This window comes from Xiphophorus hellerii, chromosome 1 (assembly GCF_003331165.1).
Source record: "Xiphophorus hellerii strain 12219 chromosome 1, Xiphophorus_hellerii-4.1, whole genome shotgun sequence".
Lineage (NCBI taxonomy): Eukaryota > Metazoa > Chordata > Actinopteri > Cyprinodontiformes > Poeciliidae > Xiphophorus > Xiphophorus hellerii.
The window spans coordinates 5,973,732-5,995,335 of record NC_045672.1 but is presented as its reverse complement, the minus strand read 5'-3'; the positions used below and the strand labels follow the sequence as shown (position 1 = coordinate 5,995,335).

At 43.1% G+C, this 21,604-nt stretch overlaps 3 protein-coding genes across 4 annotated transcripts in view; 1 reads left to right on the top strand and 2 right to left on the bottom strand.

Annotated features, from left to right (window-relative positions):
• LOC116721371 (tumor necrosis factor receptor superfamily member 14-like) overlaps positions 1-21,604 on the bottom strand; it is a 1,133,408-nt gene that overhangs the window by 1,012,950 nt on the left and 98,854 nt on the right. The gene's annotated exons all lie outside the window — the stretch shown is intronic.
• On the top strand, positions 471-9,182 carry LOC116721501 (60S ribosomal protein L22). Its single transcript, XM_032565284.1, has 4 exons — positions 471-566; positions 1,061-1,171; positions 3,219-3,343; positions 8,993-9,182. The coding sequence occupies exons 1-4, from the start codon at positions 555-557 to the stop codon at positions 9,135-9,137; spliced, it is 393 nt and encodes a 130-aa protein (XP_032421175.1). The 5' UTR covers positions 471-554; the 3' UTR covers positions 9,138-9,182.
• Positions 10,499-20,566, bottom strand: rcc2 (regulator of chromosome condensation 2). Of its 2 annotated transcripts, none has more exons than XM_032564733.1 (13): positions 20,488-20,566; positions 17,780-17,996; positions 17,232-17,325; positions 14,868-15,011; positions 14,656-14,787; positions 14,450-14,538; positions 14,227-14,341; positions 13,206-13,372; positions 12,940-13,120; positions 12,773-12,878; positions 12,609-12,681; positions 12,450-12,527; positions 10,499-10,730 (listed from the first exon to the last, which is right to left on the bottom strand). In XM_032564733.1, the coding sequence occupies exons 2-13, from the start codon at positions 17,978-17,980 to the stop codon at positions 10,626-10,628; spliced, it is 1,485 nt and encodes a 494-aa protein (XP_032420624.1). In that variant the 5' UTR covers positions 17,981-17,996; positions 20,488-20,566; the 3' UTR covers positions 10,499-10,625. The 2 variants fall into 2 exon arrangements, with proteins under 2 accessions (XP_032420624.1, XP_032420616.1); XM_032564725.1 differs by lacking the exon at positions 20,488-20,566 and adding an exon at positions 20,360-20,481.

Below are 21,604 nucleotides of genomic sequence, written 5' to 3'. Positions count from 1 at the left end.
GACGGGCGATTCCGATGTTATTGCTGATATTGTATGCATCCCTAGAATGCATAAAATATGCGTAAATAAATAATCTGCTCTTATTTAGACCAGATTTTCTAAACATGTACTAAATAAAATTCTTTATTTTGAAAGCTAAGGAAGTTTTCTAAAATGGGTTTCTATTTTCAGATTTTAGAAAACAAATCATCTGACTTTTACAAAGGAGGGAAAAAACTATGCGGTAGTCTTTTCTATTATTACGGTTAAAAAAAAGAAAGAAAACATACAAGGACCATTCAAAGATAAGGTGCACATTGTTTAAAGCTAAAAACAAAAGACAAGAATTATACTTCTTATACTTTAGGATAATATCGCAAAAAACAGAATTGCTCGAACCACCCTTCGTTAAAACATTTCGTATTTGGTTTTCTTAGAGTTGGGATTGTATTCATGTTTTTCGCGAAGCCAGCCCTTTAATCGATCCCTGATAACAGGATACGATCAGTAACTCGGTATTTTATTTTTGAACGCATGCGCACTACTGGTTCTTCCTTTCTGCTAGCTTCTCAGCCATGGCGCCTATTGTAAGTGAAGCGCTCTGTTATTACAGTCTTAATTACAGCTCAATAGCCAGTGGTAGCTTCCGAGAAAAATAGCTGTCGTGACAGCGCGACTGTGGTTTAAGGTTTTAGTGTCATAAAATACGACTAACGGCCGGTCATGAGGCGGCTTGTTGTTAGTTTGGGTCTGCGGCGGCCTGTTAGCTGTTAGCTCGTAGCTCACCACGTTGTTCCCCCAGCTGACGGCTCCGCTTAGCTTCTGCTGAGATTAAATGGCTAACGAGATCAGATGATGAGCTTGGCTTGTGACTTTCTTTATACTCCTGTAGCAACTGGAGCCTGAAACCGAGCTGAACCAAACGGCTAAATCTTTTAGAAACACCCAAGAATCAGCGTTTGGTTCCGCCGTTTATAAAGCAAAAAAATAGCCCCAGTTAAACCAGACTAGTGTTTTAGTCCAGTTTTAAAATATATATATACATGTGTGTGTGTTTATTGAAAGTGTTTTCTTCTATTAGCAGAAGAAGCAGAACACCGGCAAAGGTGGGAAGAAGAAGAAGCAGGTGCTGAAGTTCACTCTGGACTGCACCCATCCTGTTGAAGATGGCATCATGGACGCTGCTAACTTTGTAAGTGCCGCTCACCTCGGCTCATGACCTCTGAACTCACATTTTGCTGTTGTTTATAGGACCACGTCTTTTTTTGGCTAGTAGTAACCATGTTCTGATCACGGAGCAAGTGTGATTTCTTGACGAGATGCAAATTGGCGACCACAGCAGCTTCCCTGTTTGTGCTCTTCTGAGAAATTAGCAAAACGTCCGATTGTCTGCAGATTAACATGCAGAGGATGTTGCACAGCAGCTTGACCCACACTTCTTATAATGACCCACATTATTATGTGTGGGTCATTATTATAATGACATATACACCCCGGACAGGTCGCCAGTCTGTCGCAGGGAAACACAGAGACAGACAGGACAAACAACCATGCACACACACACTCACACCTACGGAGCATTTAGAGATCAATTAACCTGTCAGTCATGTTTTTGGACTGTGGGAGAAACCCACGCATGCACAAGGAGAACATGCAAACTCCGGAATCGAACCCAGGACCTTCTTGTTGCAAGGCAACAGTGCTACCAACTGCAACTACCACTGTTGCTCCCTAAACATTAAGCTGAAGTTGGTTTTCGATTGAGGAAACGGCTCGGGGACAATTCTGCCTTATTTTTCACTCACACATGCGCAGTCTGCTGTTGTTTAAAAACCACAACATTTAGACTCTTCCAACCTGGACTAGATTGTTCTACGCTACACACAGAATGTTTAATAGCCAGTTTGAGATTTGTGAAACCTTCATTTGGTCAGTAAAAGAGCCATGTTGGTGGTGGTGTTTTTGTAATTATCTGGGATATATTAGTACAGCACCAACTCAGAAACGACAACATGTAGACTCTTCTAACCTGGATTATATTATTCTATAGTAATAGAATATTTCAATCCAAGTTTGTGATATTTATCTGACTTGTATAATACTTATTAGCCAGATTAATTGTCTTTTTGAAAAAAATCCTCAAACTTGTTTTCTTTATGTGCTCTAAATATTTAATCCAGAAAACTCACAAAAGACCAAAACATGTGACTGTGTGTACTTGTATACACCATATACAGGGAGCCACTTTCACAATATCTACCAACAAAGGGCAGTTATTTGTGGAAACTGAGGCTCTTTTCCCTGTCTTCCCTTTTTTTTTTTTTGCAATGCTTGCTGCGCTCTACTAGTTAGGTTTAGATATATAATATGGATTAACGTTAAAGTTAAGGTTAGGAATAGACTAGTAACGGTTAGGATTATGGTTAAAATAAATGAAAGTCAGCAGTTTGCATAGAAATACAAGGATATGTGGGTCAGTGTGTGTGTTTATGCAGATGTCCATAACATAATTATTGTGGGTTCAGATTGTCAGATTATAACATGTTGTGGCCATTTGTTTTATTTAGCTTTCACAAATCAAATAATGGTTTCACAACCCGAGTTTAAGACATTCTGCTACTGGTCTATAATAATCTAGTCCGGGTCTGAAGAGTTTAAATGTAGCAGTTTTTACACTAGAGCAGATTAGGGATTCTCATGGTGGTGAAAGATGAGGTGGAATTGTCCTTTAGCCGTTTCCTCAGTTTTAAGCCAACTTCAGGTCTAGAGGAAGGCTGGGTGATGATCACAAGCTCAGGGCTGGAAGACGCCACTGAAACACTTGAGAGGCCAAGACTTTTAAATCTCACGATCAGCAGATCAGTCTGAACTATGAATGGATTAAAATCAGTCAGTCACTGTAACGCACATTAGTCAGATTCTGTCTATTGTGCTTTAGGCCTAAACTGATGCCTCAGTGTAAGAAGGCAGCTTTCAAAGGGATAAAAAAAATATATATATTGAAAAGATTAAAGTTTGATGTCAAAAGGCCACTAGAGCCGACAAAACCTTTCAAAAATAATTATGCGAGTTTGTAGCCATGTCAGCAGAAAACATGCACAGCAGTATTTTCAGTAAGATGGCAGCACAAATACCCAGTCTGATCCCTGAAATGATGACAAGTTGACTTTATCGCCTGTTAAAGCCAACTTGCATTAATGACTCTGCACTAACGCAACCCCTGTGCGGCTGGTTTTCAGGAGCAGTTCCTGCAGGAGCGCATCAAGGTGAACGGGAAAGCTGGCAACCTGGGCGGGGGCGTGGTGTCCATCGAGAGGAGCAAGAGCAAGATCACAGTTTCCTCTGAGGTCCCTTTCTCTAAGAGGTGAGGACCGGTCAGTGTTCAGCTTCAGGGTACTGTGGATGAGACTTCACCATGGAAACGGATCACCTCTGCCTGCTGTCTGGGTTGAAAGAGCAGCTGGTGTCACCACTGTTTACAACCTTTTTGTGTTTATAGAACACATACCTTTATAAATGTTTCTTTATATAAAAAAAGATGTGCAAAATTACTACTTTATAAAACACTGTAAAAACAACAGCTTTGACTAGGTGTTAGCAAACATTAAGTCTGTGGATAGGACAAAAGAAAATCCACAATAAGATCAGTAAATCACTAAAAAAGTCTGAAAGCCAAGGATTACAAATGTGTTTTAAGAGTTTTACAAGTGGACAGTAAAGGGGATCCTTTAAGGTGTAGGAGCAGATGGTTTCATAATCTGGGAGCAGCAACACTACAAGCTCCATCTCCTCTGAGCTTCAGTTCAGCTGATCAGCCGGCCTGAGGCATATGGAGCAGCTCAGAGAGGGAAGACAGGACAAGACCTTGTAAACCTTTAGGAACTCTGAAACGCTCAGGGATTCAGGGGTTGGGGTGAGGAGGGGTGGACGTGACTCCCTCTCTGCAACTCTAGTTACAAGCCGAGCAGCAGCGTACAGGAGGGACCTGAGGGACGACTGGCTGATTAATAAAATATATTCTGATTAAATAATGTGTATGACTTATGTGGGCTCAGAGGTCATTAATCCCATCATTACGTGGCTTTATGTGAACCAGGTTTTATTCAGAACAGAAATGCTGACATCGCAGAGCTGTAAGAGTCCCTTTAAAAAAAAAAAAAAAAAGAAAACACAGGAGGAGCTGTACTTCCATCTGTCCAGAACATAAACACAGCTGCTGCAGCAGCAGTGTGTGTTCTGTGTCCTCTGGGCTTCCAAAATGGACCAGCGCCAGCTTCTAATAATGGTTGAGATCTTACTTGCATGTTAGAGGACTTATTCTGCTGTTGGGTGCATAATGTTGCTGTCTCCAGAATGACCAAGCTCACTGGTCTGTTGGCTCGTTCATTCAGTAGAACGCTTGGCTGTTGTAGAAAGTCCAGAAACGTGTGATTTTTGTGTTGATGCTTGAACGTTTCCCTAAAAAAACCCCGGATGATTTATCTTGGCATTTTCAGTCCGGAAAATGTTCAGGAACCCTAAACGTCAGATGATATCCTATTAATCACACCAGCAGGACAAACAGGAGAACACATCTACTGCAGATTTCAGACAATGGGAAAGGAAGAAAGAATGGTCCATTTTCTCTTATTCCATAGTGTGAATAGCAGGTGTCTTGGAAAATAAAACCTTGGTTTGCTTACTTGGAAGAATGAGCTAATAGCGAAGGTTTCTGAGCAGGTGTTATACTTCTGGAACTGATAACAGAGGTTTCAGTGAAGATGTTTTTCTTCCTTGTGCAACCGAAACTCCTTTGAACCTGGTTTGATTTGGGGACAGAGGTACCAATTAACCAGAGATGGGAGAAACTGAGAGAAACTCCCTGCAGGAGAGAGACGGGTGGAACGTGACTGATGAGATATCAAAGGAGAATTGCATGTTTTAAGCTTCACTTCTCTCTTGCTTTTCTTTTCTCACTCGCTGATCTCTGATACTCTGATTTTCTAAATAAAATCTCTAAAGACAAATGCGCATTTCTCTAATTGATTCAGCGTTTCGCTCACTCCCGAAAACAACAAAGATTTTTCCCTAAACACAAGTATTTGGACTAAAGAAATTAAATAACCCTGAAATGAAAAGCTATGACATCCTCCCAGGAGTAAAACTGCAGAAAAATATATTTTGCTACTAATCTGCCCTCTTAGCAAAAAGTTTCTGGACGGGTCAGTGAAGTGTGCAGCCAGCCGGACAGAGACGAAGCTCACTGTCAGGCTTCTTATCTGTTGTTTTAGTGTATGTTGAGTTCCTGTACTTCTACTAATTTAACTATATTGAAATTGATTTTACGGGTCTGTTTGTGCAATCATTTAGATCAGGGGTCACCAACCTTTTTGAAACTGAGAGCTACTTCATGGGTACTGAGTCATACAAAGGGCACCAGTTTGACACGCTCTTCTGAAATAACAAATTTACTCAGTTTGCCTTTAGTTATACATTATCAATAATGATTAATGATACTCATCTATGAGAAGACACTGATCATGTTAATGGTTTCTCCCAATAATTAGCAATGAAAACAAGGTGGGAAACAGATATCAATATTCAGCACTTTATCTCTTTTAATCTCAGTAATTGTCACATTTTTAGATAATCACTTACATCACTACATTTCATAGGAAAAATGTCCAATTTTCACTAGCCACTCACAAACATTTTTTTAGCAAATCATGAACTTTGTTGCACCATGTTTCAAAAAGTTATCAATTATGTAATGTTAAAGAAAAATCAACTTACATATTTTTAAATAAATCTTGTCACATTTTGAACTCATGACCAAATCTGCTGCATTTTTAACAAAATTATAACTTATATGTCATGAACACACTTTTAAATTGAACACAATTCCTCAATATTTTAATTAAACTTTGCCATGACACTGCCATGTTGCCACTAACATCTGGCATTGGTTTCTTTATTAGTGAGAAGACTGGCATTGCATGCTGTTCACCAGTGCACTGTAATCTGGTGTGTAACTTGAAACTGCAACTGTGAGTGCATCTTTCAGATGTGCATCAGTGAGGCATGTTCTGTGTTTGTTCTTAATGAAGTTCATGTCAGAAAACGCTGATTCACAGAGATAGGTTGAACCAAACAGGCTGGCAACCTTCATAGCTGCTGTGCATACACCACTGTACTTCTCTGTGTCAACAAGGGACCAAAAGTTTGGTGCAGTCTGGTAAACTTTGAGGTGTAGGTCATTTTGCAATGTTATGATTTCCATCTCCACCTGTCCAGCATCCAAGTTGAATGTTGCACTTAGTTTCTCAGCAAAGTATGTTGTGTCCACATTCATGAAAGGATTGGAAATGAATGACACACATGGCTCAAGCTGATCAAGATCACAAAACCTATTCTCAAACTCTTGCCCAAGTCTGTTTATGACTTCACAGTACTTTTCTGCAACTTTGTCAAATGTCTCAGATGCAGAAGCATTGTTTTTCAGCACCAACTGCACAGAGGGAAAGTGCAGCACTTTTTTTCTCTGTAAATCCACAGAGAAAATGTTCATCTTGGCTTTAAATGCATTTAAAGCACTTATCATATCAACAACAGTTTTACCTTTGCCTTGCAGCTCGCAGTTCAAGACGTTTAGTTTCCCAGTAATGTCCGTCAAAAATGCAAGGTCAAGGGTCCACTCTGTGTCTTCTAGCAGTGAGACGTCTTCGCCTTTGGACTGCATGAACTCTTTGATTTCACCCAAAAGTGACAAAAAACGAAATAAAACTCGTCCTCTGCTGAGCCATCGGATTTCTGTGTGTAGCAGCAGTTCATATTCAGCTGACATCTCCTCCAATAGCACCTTGAAAATCCTGTGCTGTTTAGCTTTGGAGCGGATGTTGTTAATGATTTTTACAACGGGAGTCATCACGTGCTCAAAGCCGATCACTTTTGCACATAACGCCTGCTGGTGAATGACACAGTGATAATGCAGAAATGTTGGGAAGTCTGGGTCACCTTTACAGTGAGCGATGAAACCTGTATGTCGGCCGATCATAGCAGGAGCCCCGTCTGTTGTCACCGCCACCAGTTTTTCCAATGCTACCTTCTTCTGCACGAAAAACTCCTTCAGCGTGTTATAAATGTCAACTCCCCTCGTAGTTGTCTTTAAGGGCAGTAGTGTCAGGAGTTCTTCTCTTGTGGAGAAATCTTCAAACACCATCCGGATGAAGACCAACAGCTGAGCTGTACTGCTGCTGTCCACGGACTCGTCGCACTGGATGCTAAACCACCTGCACTTTGCCAGATCCCGGTCCAGCTGATCGCCCAGGTTACCAGACATAGCTGACACTCGTCTAGCCATCGTAGATGCCCCCAGTTGGACGTCGGAGAGAGTACAGATTAGATCGGTTCCATTTTTGTCATCTTTAAGTACAGTGTTAGCTATTATCATCATTGCTTCTTTGACAACTGCTCCATCTGAAAATGCCTTCTTCTTCTTGATCAGAAAATGTGTAGCTCTGAACGAGGCTTCGGTTGCTTTTAGTGACTTTTTTCCCGCCCTCGCGAAAAAAGATTGTTGCTTACCCAAAGCTGCCTTTAGCTCACTGGCTTTTTCTGCACGTACTGCGCTTCCCGGTGGGTAGTTAGCATGGTAATTTTTGTGACACGTAGTGAAATGTCTCTCAATATTGTACCGCTTTGCCGTCGCTACGGTCGCCCCACAAATGAGACACACGCAGGTTTCTTTCACAACCGTAAAAAAGAACTCCTTCTCCCATTCCTCGTTAAAGTGATAAGTTTTCTTTCTTTTTTCAGCCATATTTTTGGGGAAAGAAAATGCATTCAGCACCCATCTTCGCTGTGTCCGCTAGCCTACGTTCCATTGGCACTGGTTTTGTCATGCGCACAATACTGACCATTGAATTAGAACTAGAGTAAGTCAGAGTTCACCCTAACTTTTCTAAACGTCATGTATAATGAGGATATTTTTAAGATACTGTCATTTTTAAAGCTATATAAATGCAAGTGTGATTAAAAAAAGAATAGCAACAGAATAAAAAAAAATTTAGACACAGCTCACTAGTGAGTTGTCCTATTTTTAGAACGGGCTTGCGGGCGACTCATGTGGTCCTTGCGGGCGACCAGGTGCCCGCGGGCACCGTGTTGGTGAGCCCTGATTTAGATGCTGTGTTTGTTGTCAACAACCGGGTGAGGAGGTTGGGGTCCTCAGGGATCATTATGACCAACAGGGGACAGAGTTTCAGTCCAGCTTTGCCTGGGCTGATATTAAATATTAAACAGGCTCCATATTTATCCGAAACCATCAGGATTCCTGGAGAACGTTAATGTGTTGGGCTGTTTCCAGTTAAACTGCATTTATATGACATTTAGTATCTTTTCAGATGAATTCATTCCATCCTGGTTGTTTTGTTGAAGGAAGATTAGTAACCCTGTTCATTAAAAGCTCAAGTGATTCATCTAGAATCAACAGTAACAGTCATTCATTTTTGTGTCTTGTTATCTTAAGTTATTTTTGAGTCTTTAAAGCTCAGCCTCAGATTGAATGTTGCTAGGATGTGTAGTTTGCCATATTGGAGGTTCTCTTTAAAATGACTGACGTGCATGAATTTGGATTATGTGCCGTTTATGTTCATAACTTGTACAAACTACTGTTGAAATGAGCATTTTTACTATTTTTTCTCACTTTTGATTCCTTGAGAGGATCAATAATTCTACATTAAAATGATTAAATGAAGACATGGTGCTCAGTGAGAAGTCACTGTAGATGTATTCTGACGACGCCTGATTTCAAATGGTGTTTTATTATTTTAGCAATGGCAAGACATAATTGTCACCCATTTTTATCACAATAGTACCACAAAACATGCAATTTTCTGTCCACATTACTCCCTCTGACGGTCACCTGTGACAAGCCTTTCACTGGAACAATATTCATGCTCGGACATGTTGCTCATCCATAATTCATGCAATTGATGGAAGTATTTGTATTTGAGACTGATTTGTTATTTTGCAGATACCTGAAGTATCTGACCAAGAAGTACCTGAAGAAGAACAATCTTCGTGACTGGCTGCGCGTCGTCGCAAACACCAAGGAGAGCTACGAGCTCCGCTACTTCCAGATCAATCAGGATGAAGAGGAGGAGGAGGATGAAGATTAAATTGGCATTTTGTAGGTTTAAATAAATTTTGTTTACAGTACAAAACCTTGTCTGTGTTTTCTGAGGTTTTTCGTCGACCGAATCCATACTGTACCAGGACAGGTCTGGTATTTCGTCAACCCAGCATGTGGCGTCGAAGGCGCTGCTGGGGTTTTGAGAAACGATTGCTTCGTTGAGGCTTTAAATTTTATTTAATTGCCAACGTTTGCTGGTGACACATGTAATGCACCAGTTTGACGCTGTGAAGCCCAACGGAAATTAACTGTGCTGCAAACAACCGTCCTCCACTGCAAGGAGACGTGCCGATCCGGATGAGGCAGCTTGTTAATTCAATGTTTATAAGCGTGGCCAACATCTTCACTTCCTCTGCTGTTATTGCTGAAACTACAAGCAGACTACAATTCTAAAACACAGAAAATCAACGTCATTGTTCACTGCTTCTCTGTCTGTCTATTCATTGGCCCGGTCAAAAATTGACCTGAGAGAAATCAGAGTCGAGGGGAGAAAGCCCAGATTGTTGGAAGAGAGAACTTTTCTGGAAAGGAATTGCACAGGAAGGCAATGGCCAGGCTAAGGAGTTAAAGTTTAACCCTCCCCACAGATTATACACTTATAGAATTTACATACAGTAGCTTCAAGTACAAATGTTTATTGTGATCGCAGGTGAATTATTCAGCTTTTTTTTTTTTTTATTGATTTAAACAAAAAAGCAACATGAGCTCATTTTACATGGACTTTATTTAACCATTGCAATGAAAAAACAAACAATGTAACCAAGAAATCTCGTCATAAAAATAGAAAGCAGTACAAACAGAACTCTGCCTGATAAGAACAGATCGGTTCTGGAAGTTCTGGCCTGCTCGTGGATCCGCTTTGAGCGTTGGGATAAACGAAGGCTTGGCGAAGACAAGCTCCACTTATGGAGTGAGTATCCTGGATACAAACACTGAAGGAAGAAGATTAAAGGAATGTAACATCAAGTGGAGTGCACCAGCTCAGAACATCAGCTTCCAAATGTTTGCAATCAGAGGCGGCAGCAGCAGCAGCAGCAGACACAGGCTCAAACTGCTAAACCACCGATTCATCATGGCCTCCATACCCCGAAATGGACGTAGAGAAAAGGCACAGGTATGGAGGATTGGTCTCTGAAACCCCTCAGCAGCTAAAAGCTGCTGTAGCACCAGGAAACATGACATTTTCAAACAAACGACACGAGAAGAAGAAGAACGTTAAAGTGGAAAATCAAATGATACAAGGACTAATGGGGGGGGGGGGGGGGGGGGGGGGGGGGGGGGGGGGGAGCACGACTGCAAATCCTGAAGAGCTGGGAGAGACGCTCTGCAGATCCATCGTCTCCTCTCTGGTTTTTAGTGTCCCAATTCGCTTGCAGCCAGTCTGCTGGTAGTTGAGATGTTTTCTGCCCAAACTCCTCTGTCCCACCGGTTACCGGGTCAGGAGCGCCAGCTGGCTGAGGCAGCTGGGTTCCTCCTAGATGGTACGGGGGTTGTACTCAGGCAGCTTCTTCAGCTTCTCCTGTTCCTGCTCAGTGTCTTGCCTGGCGATGACCAAGGAGTGGGAGTAGCCCATCACCACCTGGGGAGACCAACACATCTCAAATATCTGGGACTGGGAATCCGGGACCCGAGGAGCCAGCGCTACTACAGGCTGGCTGTTTGGAACAAACTAGAAGTTTCCACCAGAAGCTTTTAGTCCTGGAGGTCAAAAATCACAAAGTTGAATGTACTCCAGGTCATTTTAGGTTTCCCCATTGAAAACACGTTTAAGATACATTTCTTTCATTTTACCTGCTCAGTAAATGAAACATGAAAGATTTTAATAAAAAGAATGTCCTGGTACGCTTGTGTTACAAGTTAGTTTCCTAACTTTTTGGGTGGAATGTTTTCCACATTTGCTGGTCAAGATCATGTTTAGTATATAGCCAACAGCAACCAGTATGTGAAAATACATCCACTGACTTCACTGTTCTCCTCTCTTAAGCCACAACCACCTTGAGGCCCTCGGCTGCTTTAGTGGTGCTAAAGCAGGAGAGTCTTCCATCTTGAGGACCGTCTCAGAAAACCTCCGCTGGATTTAGCCACAATGAACGACTGAGCAAAGTTTAAAAAAAATAAAAATAAATTAAAAAAAGTTGCAGGATGTTTTTGGCACATTTTACATGAATCCATAAAACCATGGGTCGTAAAAGAAAGCTACTTTTCACTTTCTATTTAAGAAGATATCCATTTGTCAGTGAAAAGCATATTCTAAAAATGGAAAAAGAGACATCAGGTCCATCTGCTGGACGGGCCCTAAACCTGCATGTTGTGTTTCCACTGGTACTAGAACAGCTGGGTCTGTCGTAGTGATTACACTTCATATAGGCATCCAGACTTACACGAAAAGCTGTAGCCGTACCTTTCCCAGAGCAGATTTTCTGTTTTCTGTCTTAGCTTCTGGTCAGGAGGATTTTGTGTTCCAGAACCGTATAAGCAGAGTTATTGATTTCAGATGACCAGTTCTGTCAGTAAACTGGCTCAACATCACATCAGAAAATAAACAGAGGAAGTTGGTTTATTCTCCTCCTTCAGATTCCTCCTAAAATGATCTAACCAGTTTGGGTAGAAAATCCTCCAAGCTGCATGCAAATTAATTCCTTCTTTTTCAAAAGCCTAAAGGCTCCGACGTGCTTTATCTGAAGCGCCGAAGTCGGTTCTCGTTGATACCGACTCGTGCTGAAAATTACTTCATTTTGTTCAAAGAGAGGCGTCTGCCTGCCGAACTCAACACCAGGCCCAGGTCCAACTATTTCAACAGAAGTGATGTCTGACTGATCAGAGGCTTGTTGTAATGTTTTATACACAAATGTGCTAAAACAGCAACCTCTTCAATTAGTCCACTTACACCATCTGTTGTCACCGTTGTTGTGAGGCAATGAGGAATAACGTAATGTACATTTGTGCGATTCTTCACTAAGTAACTATAACCACTGGCTAAATGATGCTGGATGAAATTGCAACGTCGTCATCAACAGAGGCAAATGTCTGCAGAAAGGTGTGACACTGTGTTATCGTTACCCAATAACAAAACAGAGGAGGCAGGGAGGGAGTGGTGGGATGTTTACTGAAGTGGGCTTGGTGTCCTCCAGCTGGTCTGCGGCGGTTTTTGTGAAAGGTGTGTGTGAGAATGCGAACGGACCAAATACCACGTGACTGAGCATCGACTGTTCGGCTTTGGAAAACTTGAACAACATGCGTCATCCTAAGTCGACTCCATGTGTAGCGTAATGTTTTGTGCCGAGTTGCGTTCGTGTACCTGCTCGACGTAGACGCCATCCAGAGTTTTAACTTCCTGAGCAGTTGTGGAGGATTTGGGCTTGTTGTCTCCGTATCCCTAAAAGTCACATGGAGAAATGGATCGATTTGTTGTTCTCCTGACTCGCAGCAACACAGCCAACACCATGACCAGAATTACCAGCTCTCCACATGTGGGCGACGGCCCCCAGCTGATTGTGCTCTCGTCTGCTGCAATGATGATGCTGCTTTTCCTGTCAAACACACACAACGCAGTTGGTTGACGCACCGTTAAACCCCGAAAACCAGGAGCAGGAAGCGCTCGCCGCAGCAGAACCAGCTCACCCGCAGGCCAGGCTCCGGATCTTCCACCCACACAGATCCTGCACGGCTTTGGGGTACATGGTGGATTCTCTGGAGGTGTTGGTCACTCCCCAGAAGAACAGCCCCCCTGCAAAGCAGCAGACGGTCAGCACGTGTCATCTAGGGCTTGTGTTCTGCTCCTCTCTTACCCATTTCGTTGAGGGCGAAGGAGCACTGGTAGCCGGCGTAGATCTGGGCAGCGCCGCGTCCCGGGAAGTCAAACAGCTTGACGAGTCGGGGAACCATCTCGTCTTTCTGCTCTGTGTGGCCCAGACGGCCGTAGCCTCCGAAACCCCAGCTGAACACCCGCTTCTGGGAGTCCAGCACCAGCTGTCCACACACACACATACATAACAGTGTCAAGAGTGTCGAAGCAGTCAGCTGAACCAGCAGCCTGGAGGAGGGGCCCTCTCACCGTGTGGTTGGCTCCACAGGCCACATCCCTCACCACCACGTTGGGCACCGGCATGACCTGACCGTCCTTGGACTTCTCAATGAAGATAGCAACACGTCGGGGGATGAGCTCGCAGTCAAACTCGATGCGCTGGGCTCGGGCGATAAACTTGCCGTCGCTGTTGTGGCCTGCAGAGACACAGGTCAGGAAGCTTTACCAGCTAACGTCTGGTCCGCTTACAAAGCCAAGTCTTGGCTGAGTTGAAGTGAACTCTGGTGTGGTTCAAATGCACATGTGAATGCCAAGCAGACCGAAGACCGCACCAAAAGCAGGAAGCAGACTACTACACGCAGGGCATCCTGGGTAAATACAAGAAAAACAAACGAGTGTATCTAGCACTAGCGGGAGAAATGGAACAAATGTTGAAAATTTGGTGCCCAACTGAACCGAGTTTACCAGACTATCGGGTGGGAAATCGCCCTAAGAGGGTGAGGCCTAGGTGATGAGCAGAGCATATCTAGGTCATTTCCCTCCTGAAATGAGTCAGATGTGAAATATTTGAGGGTCAACCTAAACTTTCTATTCTGTTTCCTAAGACAACTGTTACCATCCATGCTGAGAGCATCTATAATTAAGCTTCTATAGGCAGGTTGTGTGAGCCCAGAGACGGAACGATCTGAAACATTGTGACAAGTCTAACTTTTTTCCATTCTACGAGTTAAATGTCCATTATCCTCAGATTACAGAAGCCATCCTCTATCTAGGAAACAATCACTGGCAGAGTAAAACAGCCAGAATTAGATTTGTCACAGTCTGAATGTCGGTTATTTTAACCTAACAGCAGGAACAGAAACATTACGAATGGCAGCAGATTTATTGGGAATTCAAATCATATCGAAATTCTGTAGATGTGAACAAGAAAGAGTTAGAAATTCAGAAAGTCTGGAGACATTTTGATCAAAACCACTTTGTTTTGCTCCCAGACTGTCCATTGTGTCCTACAGACTCACTTGACCGAAGCAGATAATGGAATAGTTTTTACCTAACTGCCCATACTCAGGGCAGCCGAACGAATACAGGTTTCCTTTGCAGTCCACCACCATGCTGAACTCAGCACCGCAGGCTACCTTCACCAGAGGCTGACCATTGTAGGAAATCTGGGAAAAAAAGATTAAACCACTGGGTATGCTGGAATCACTGGAGAACCTGGGAGTCTCAACGATTTGGCATGGATCAGGAATGATCTGGATGGAAGCCACACTCACCGGTGCCGGGCTGAGGACTGCATCAGTCTGACTGCCTTGGCCGAGCTGACCCAGTTTGTTTTCACCGAAGGAATAAACGGTGCCGTCCTCTGAGGAAACAGCAGTAAGCTCTGTATTTTTTTACCATTCATATAGAGATCCAAAAGATCTCCGATCTGTTTGGAGAAACGGTCCAATCGCTGCTGGACCCGAGAGTTCCTGCCCACCTGTAAGTGCCATGGTATGATTGCGTCCGCAGGCTGCAGAAACGATCACCTGATCGGCCAGGCCCTCGATCAGCTTTGGAGCCTCCAAACGTTTGGTGTCCCCGTGGCCGAGCTGACCTTTGTCATTACGACCTGAGGAGGAGACCGTGGAGGTCAGGAGAGAACTCTGCTGGAGTGAGAAGTTCAGAGAGCGGGAGCGTCATGGAGCTCACCCCAGCTCCAGAGCTTGCCCTCAGTGGTCAGGAGGAGGCTGTGAGCAGCACAGGGGCCCGACACCACACAGCTGACCTGGACGTCGTTCAGGCAACCGTACCGGTGAGGACCCCACAGGTTCTGGCCCAGGTTACGGAAAGCAGCTGGAAAAACACACACAGACCACACAGTTAGGATGCTCAGTAATTACAGACGCACACCACCTGTTAACTTTATCCTGTGTCCTTTAAGTGGTTTCTGCAGGTTGCAGCAGTCATGATGACCAAAGACGTTCTGTCCTTGCTGCCATTGTGACAGAACAGGTTTCCTCCCACATGTCCAACATCCACCAGGGGATGTTTTGCTCTACAGAAAGAACATCTGGGGATTTGCGATATGGCATAAAATACATGGGTGAAGTAACAATATATATCGCAATCCGTTTTTGGCATAAAATTCAAAATAGAAAGGGAAAAAAGCACATCCTAAATGAGTGGAATATACTCTACATTGCCATAAGTAGGTTATATACTACCCATCCAAACACCCATCATGGCGGGTGTTTTAAAGCGAAATTTGCTGCTGAGCACACCAGTCTGATTCTCCTCGCTCATCTTTTTACTCACGTTTGCAATTCTGCATTACAAGTACCAGACCACGCTGCTGTGAACACTGTACAACAACACAGCAACAACCCATATTAGTCAAGAATCTAATATTTAATCGGATAATCTGCAGGTGCCTGTTATTGCATTTTAGGCAAGAAAATTTAGATTTTCTAATTTAGAAAACAAACTAAAATATTTATTTACATTTTAATGCATTTTTAATATTGTAGAAAATAGGCCAAATAAATAAAACATCTGGAGAATGTGCCAATTTTTTAAAATCCAAATAATTGATTAATTATCAAAATAACCGACTACTAAAACAATCGTTAACTGCAGCACTAATGTAGACAGGTTGCATGGTTTGTGACTGTGTTGGTATGACCTTCGGCCTTATGTGCGTGTGTGTGAGGTAGTGTGTGTTTGTAGAGCAAGTGTGTGCAGTAGATGTGTGTGTGCTAATTTGTCTCCTGCAATTGAGAAGAAGTTATCACTAGGTACCCATCACTCCCTCACCCCCTCCATCCACCAATGATGCTATCCACCCAACATGGAGGTAGGTCAGCACCAGCAGGGTAGAGATGTCCCACCCACCACACCAGCAACTAGGTTTCTGAAGCCCCCGCCAACAGAACCACACAGCACCAAGGGATTATTCAGATACTCATGCTGTGTTATTATTTATCTTTACTAGAACCAGACAGTTATGTCAAATAAAGAAACAAACAGCAAGTTCAACCCACTGGAGTGCGACTCTACGTACTTTGGAGTGCTAACCGGACCCACCGCAGTGATCCGAGCATTTCAACTAGCAAATTACAGTCCCTATCTTTTAAGAACCAAACTGCAGCCATCAGGATCCACACAAAGCTTCTCTTTCACAGCAAATGTTCAAAAGGTACATCACCATCTGTAGATGATCTTTGTCTCTGCTGCTGCTCCCTGCAGACAGCCCCCCCACCCACCCACCCACCAACACCCCTAACAAAGCAGATTTATCAGAGAGCAGCAGAGAAGTGCAACATGCAGCCTGCCGGAGGCATCGCACAGCCTGGTGGGAGGGCGGCCTGAGGGGGTGGGGGGCTCACTGCGCAGCATGCATGCATATGAATGGGCATTACTGTCACAATCAATTAAAAGAATCCTGCTGGCTGCAACACGCACCACTGCCTGCACACACCAAACAAAGACGCCCATGTGGTCATCTCCACTCCTTTCACTCTCCGTGGCAGACACAGCGCAGAACCCGATCAATCCCCTATTGATCCCGTCGGCTTTCACTGGCCGAGATCGGTGCGCTTACCCCAGTGGGTCAGGACAACCTTCTCAATGCAGATATCAACCCAAAGCCCTGACAAGACTCCAGCAGTCCCCTCAGGCCTCATCACAATGTCTGGAACTCACATGGTATCGAAAGCGTTGAACACACACTTCTGGCTCTCAATAGTCAGTGAGACTGGAATCAGCCGTCTCTACTCAGTCTGCCACCAACATGTTTAACGAATCGAACAGATGCACACACCTCCGATGCCTAAACCCAAGAGGAGAACAAGACGCTTCAGGTAGCAAGACGTTTCTTAGCAGAAAAAAAAGAAAGCACATTCCTCTGTTGGGCAGGGTTCTGTCCACACCAACCGCAGTCGAACACAACAACCAAACCGAGGAAAATACCGACTTTGTGTTTCTGACGAGAGGAATCCAGCATGAAAACATGCCAGAGTCTAACAGAGACTCAGAGGAAATGCTGCAGCATGGTTTGTAAAGTTAACACTCTACCTTGTTGCTTGGGAACCTCCTTTCTTCCAATCAAATCCCAGTTGGTTGCCCCAAAGATGAGAAGTTGACCTCTGACCTTTGGTAGCTCCAGTTTCTGCAGAAGGCAAGCAATATTAGGTGAAAAAAAAAAAAAAAAGCAAACTAGCTCAAAAGACTACAATTTTTGTTGTTTCATAACAGGAAAGTTAATAATTAAAAGGGACAAGTTGGATTTAGCAGCTTCACTTGAGCAAAGACGTGCAAAGCATTTTTCTACTGTTGGACACCGTTTAATTTCACGGCCCAGGATTAGATCCTGTCACATGAAAAGGATCCCAATGACCAAAAAAAAAAAAAAAAAAATCAGCAGCATCAGGTATAGTTAAAGTATTTTTACCAACTGGGCTCTTACAATACAGTTGTTTCATTGTAGGGACTTCTTTCCCAGTAACCTTAACGTGGTCAACACACAGCATCGAAGCCACATATCAGAGAAAAAACACAACAAGCAGATAAAAGCAGAGCCAGCTACCAGATTGGGGGGGGGGGAAAGTTTGAATCCAACCCACTATTTTCTCCTTGACATCGTCCGCCACAGTGACAGGCTGGAGCCCGGACTTGGCTGCAGGCTTGCCGGGTTTCTTGTTGTTCTCCTGCTCAAAGTCGAACTCGTCGTCACTGCTGAAGTCTCTGTCTTTCCTCTTCCCCGTCGCCCTCTTCCTCTTCATCCCTCCGTTCCCTGATACGTCGGTCACCTTCTTACGGGGCATCTTTTTGCAGTTCTAACTGTTCGTGGTTAGAAAGAAGCGAGACGCGTTCAGACCAAGCAAAGGCTTGGACAGTTCAGAGAGATGGTGGGGGGTACATGTCTCTCTGAACTGCAGAAGACTGGAGCCAAACAGAAAAACTGCAACTTTTAAAGAACTTGTAAAGAAAAGGAAACGATATCAAAAACTGCTCCAAACACGTCTCACATTATAATACTGGTACATTTCAAAATAAGATCCAACTTTGAAGCAAGAGAAGATACATTCCTTCTTATTCCTAATTAACATTAAAACTTTTCACACTGTGGTGCATGTAAAATAAAACTACAAAGACAATATGAGCACTTTGAGCCCATTTATTGCTGATCCATCACCTGGAAATGCATCACTGTTTTATGCATGAAGACGGATTTTGATTTTGCGCCAATAAATGAAGGAAATTCTTCCATCTATTGCAGGGGTCTCAAACTCCAGACCTCGAGGGCCGCTGTCCTGCAGTTCTTAGATGTGCCACAGGTACAAAACGCTGGAATGAAATGGCTTAGTTACCTCCTCCTTGTGTAGATCAGTTCTCCAGAGCCTTAATGACCTAATTATTCTGTTCAGGTGTGGTGCAGCAGAGGCACATTTAAAAGTTGCAGGACTGCGGCCCTCGAGGACTGGAGTTTGAGACCCCTGGATTGGCACAGTATTGTTAAACTTTGTTACTCGTAAGACAGGGGTGTCAAACTCCAGTCCTCGAGGGCCGCTGTCCTGCAACTTTTAGATTTGCCTCTGCTGCACCACACCTGAATAGAATAATTAGGTCATTAGCAAGGCTCTGGAGAACTGATCTACACAAGGAGGAGGTAATTAAGCCATTTCATTCCAGCTTTTTGTACCTGTGACACATCTAAAAACTGCAGGACAGCGGCCCTCGAGGACTGGAGTTTGACACCTGTGTCGTAAGAGTATGTGCTGTAACATCTAGAAAAAAAAAAGCTTTTTCATCCTTTCAAGTGACTAACAGACAGAAACTAAAAACACCCAATACAAAATCGGTTGAGGGATTCCATACATTCACAACATTCTCCCCATTAGTTAAATGTATATACAAAACTTACTATTGTGTTTAATATTTATTCCACGGACATTTAATCCACCAGTTGAAATCATTCCAATCATTACATTTAAAGAAAAGAATTTGAACAGATGATTCAATTAGATCCTGTGTATTCTATCTGAATGTTAAAATAATGTTGTCAAGTCAACCGTCTTATAAAAGAAACTTCTATGAGATTTGCATATTTTGTGCTTCCTTATTGGCTCGTAGAGATATGAATCAATACCGGTACACCTACATCTTATGCATTCTGTTGTGCAGGGCTGTCTGTGACTGACAGAAGTGGTATTTTGCTTCGCAAAAAAAACTTCTGACTGGTTTTGCGAAGCCAGTCAGAAGTGTAAAAAACCCATCGGATACTGAGTCTTTCAGTATGCTGTGTGCCAGCTAACTAATACATATTAACTAACTAATATCAAACTTAGGAAGAAATTTCTGACTTTCCAAGACAAAATTCTACCTAATGGCTTGTCAAATTTTGAACAAAACTTTCGTCAAATACACCTAAATTATTGAGTCTTTACTCAAGGTTTGGTCAAGAGTACCCTTGGAGTTATATATATATATATATATATATATATAAGAAGGTGGGATAAAATAAAAATCAACCTAAATAATGTTTGTTTAGAAGATCAGCTGGCGCTTTTCATTGACTTTAAGGAACTCCTGACCTTTCCATTTTTTCTACTCTGGGCACTGTCCGGGCTCCATAGAACAAGTTCACCGAACGGTATTTAGCTACCGCTGGTTCACCGTATTATTCCGTATCACTCGGTACCACAATCTCATCAGTTCTCCTGGATGGTTCCCCAGATGAAAGAGGAGCCAGAACCCGACAGCAGACCGAACCGTGAGCCGGTACCCGTTAGCTTCATCGGGCTAAGCTCCACCGCTCTTTGTTCGGCTATTTAGCGTGCTAGCTGCCGTAAAGACCCGCGGTACGGCAGGTGAACTTAAGACCGTTTCCCGCTCCACATACAAGCTCTGAGAAGTTCGTGTGTTTAAACAGCATGTGAATTATCTCAAAGCTGCGAATACTTGGGAGTAAAACCGAGTAAGATCTAACTGAATGATGGGGCTCATTATGCTAACGTTGCCTCGCTAGTGTATGCTAACAAACAGTCAAAGAGTCTGATGTTCCTTACGAACGACACAACACCAACTAACTTTAAAACCTCTTCCAAACTACAAGTGTTTCTTTCCCATAATATCTGCTGCCTCGTTGGTGTTCCGTAGTCTGGCTAAGTGGTTTGCTAAAACTAAGAAGAAATGATATATACCGGTGATTTCCTGATTCAGCAGCTCTCTGTCCGTCTCCGGTTTGATTGATTTGAACAAAAGAAGCTGCAGTCTGCTTTCACACCACGTGGTTTGCATTTAGCATTCATACAGGAAACCGAGCACTCACCAATACATAAAACCAGACATGAGAGGGGGGCGGCGGTGACTTGGAGCTGCTGTGATGCAGCACGAAGAACCACGATGAGGGCACAACTCAACTACAGACACAGAGGAAACAGAAAGTTCCTCTTTCACTCAGGAAAAGTTTTTTTCAAGAAACATAAACACCATGTCTGCTCTCCACTTCAGCACATAAGGCCTCTGATTCTACCACATACACCCATCTAGTTAAACTTTCAAGTGTGTGTATAATTAACTAAATCTTAATTCCACTTCATTCAAAACCAAAGTTAACTTTGTTGTTAACTGGAAAATGTAGGGGAACCTGCTCAGTTTTGTCAGCCATATTAAAAGCAAGCATTATTTGCCTTTTTTTTTTTTTTTTAAAAAGGCTCAATAATAACTTTAGATTAACAAAACCCACATTAGTGTAATATGAAAACAAAAGAAAGACTAAGTCCAAAGGAAAAAAGGTGATATCCTCAGAGGGCCCAGCTGCGGTCATGGCAGCCTGGCTTGCCCCCGGTTGCAGCCAAGGCTACAATGTAACTTGCTTGTAAATGTGACTGAATGTAGCCTAAAGTGCTTTGTGGTCCTCTGGACTTAGCACTGTATAAAGTGCTTACTACAGGCAGCTCTCTTGAAGTATCTTGGCAAAACAAAAACTAACCAAAATAGTTTGAGAGGAGCTTTCTAAGCATATCTTTCCTCAGTTTTTAATGTTAAACGCCCCTTCTATTCTGAGAGTTGGTTCTAATAAGCTCTTACAGAGCATTCCCTAAGGCAGGCTGGAACAACCTTCCTGGATCGCTCCTCTGATCAGCTGTCTCCAGAGTTCTTCACATGACTGGATATGTGGCCAAATTCCTGGTTTAAAACTTTGATCATATTCTCAGTTCCAACATTGCCAAACATATCTTCTCAAAGGAGCCAGACCGGTCACCTCGACCTCCAGCTGGTTGATATTGGAGCAGTCTTTCTTGGTTTGTGAAAGGATTGTGCCATGGTTGGTTTCTGCATTCTCCTAACCAAATTACCTTAACATGCCAGTGGCATGTTGGCTCGAACAGTTCAAAACTGTGTGATCCAACATGATATGGGAAAACAGCACACAAATAATGTCC

Bases quoted from the DNA above. Each gene is read 5' to 3' on its own strand.
- LOC116721501 (XM_032565284.1), top strand. The intron at 1,172-3,218 runs GTAAGTGCCGCT...GCTGGTTTTCAG, and splicing joins TCATGGACGCTGCTAACTTT to GAGCAGTTCCTGCAGGAGCG. The intron at 3,344-8,992 runs GTGAGGACCGGT...GTTATTTTGCAG, and splicing joins GAGGTCCCTTTCTCTAAGAG to ATACCTGAAGTATCTGACCA.
- rcc2 (XM_032564733.1), bottom strand. From the start codon at position 17,980: ATGCCCCGTAAGAAGGTGACCGACGTATCAGGGAACGGAGGGATGAAG. The intron at 13,121-13,205 runs GTGAGAGGGCCC...GTGTGTGGACAG, and splicing joins CCTGTGGAGCCAACCACACG to CTGGTGCTGGACTCCCAGAA. The intron at 12,879-12,939 runs GTAAGAGAGGAG...GCTGCTTTGCAG, and splicing joins CTTCGCCCTCAACGAAATGG to GGGGGCTGTTCTTCTGGGGA.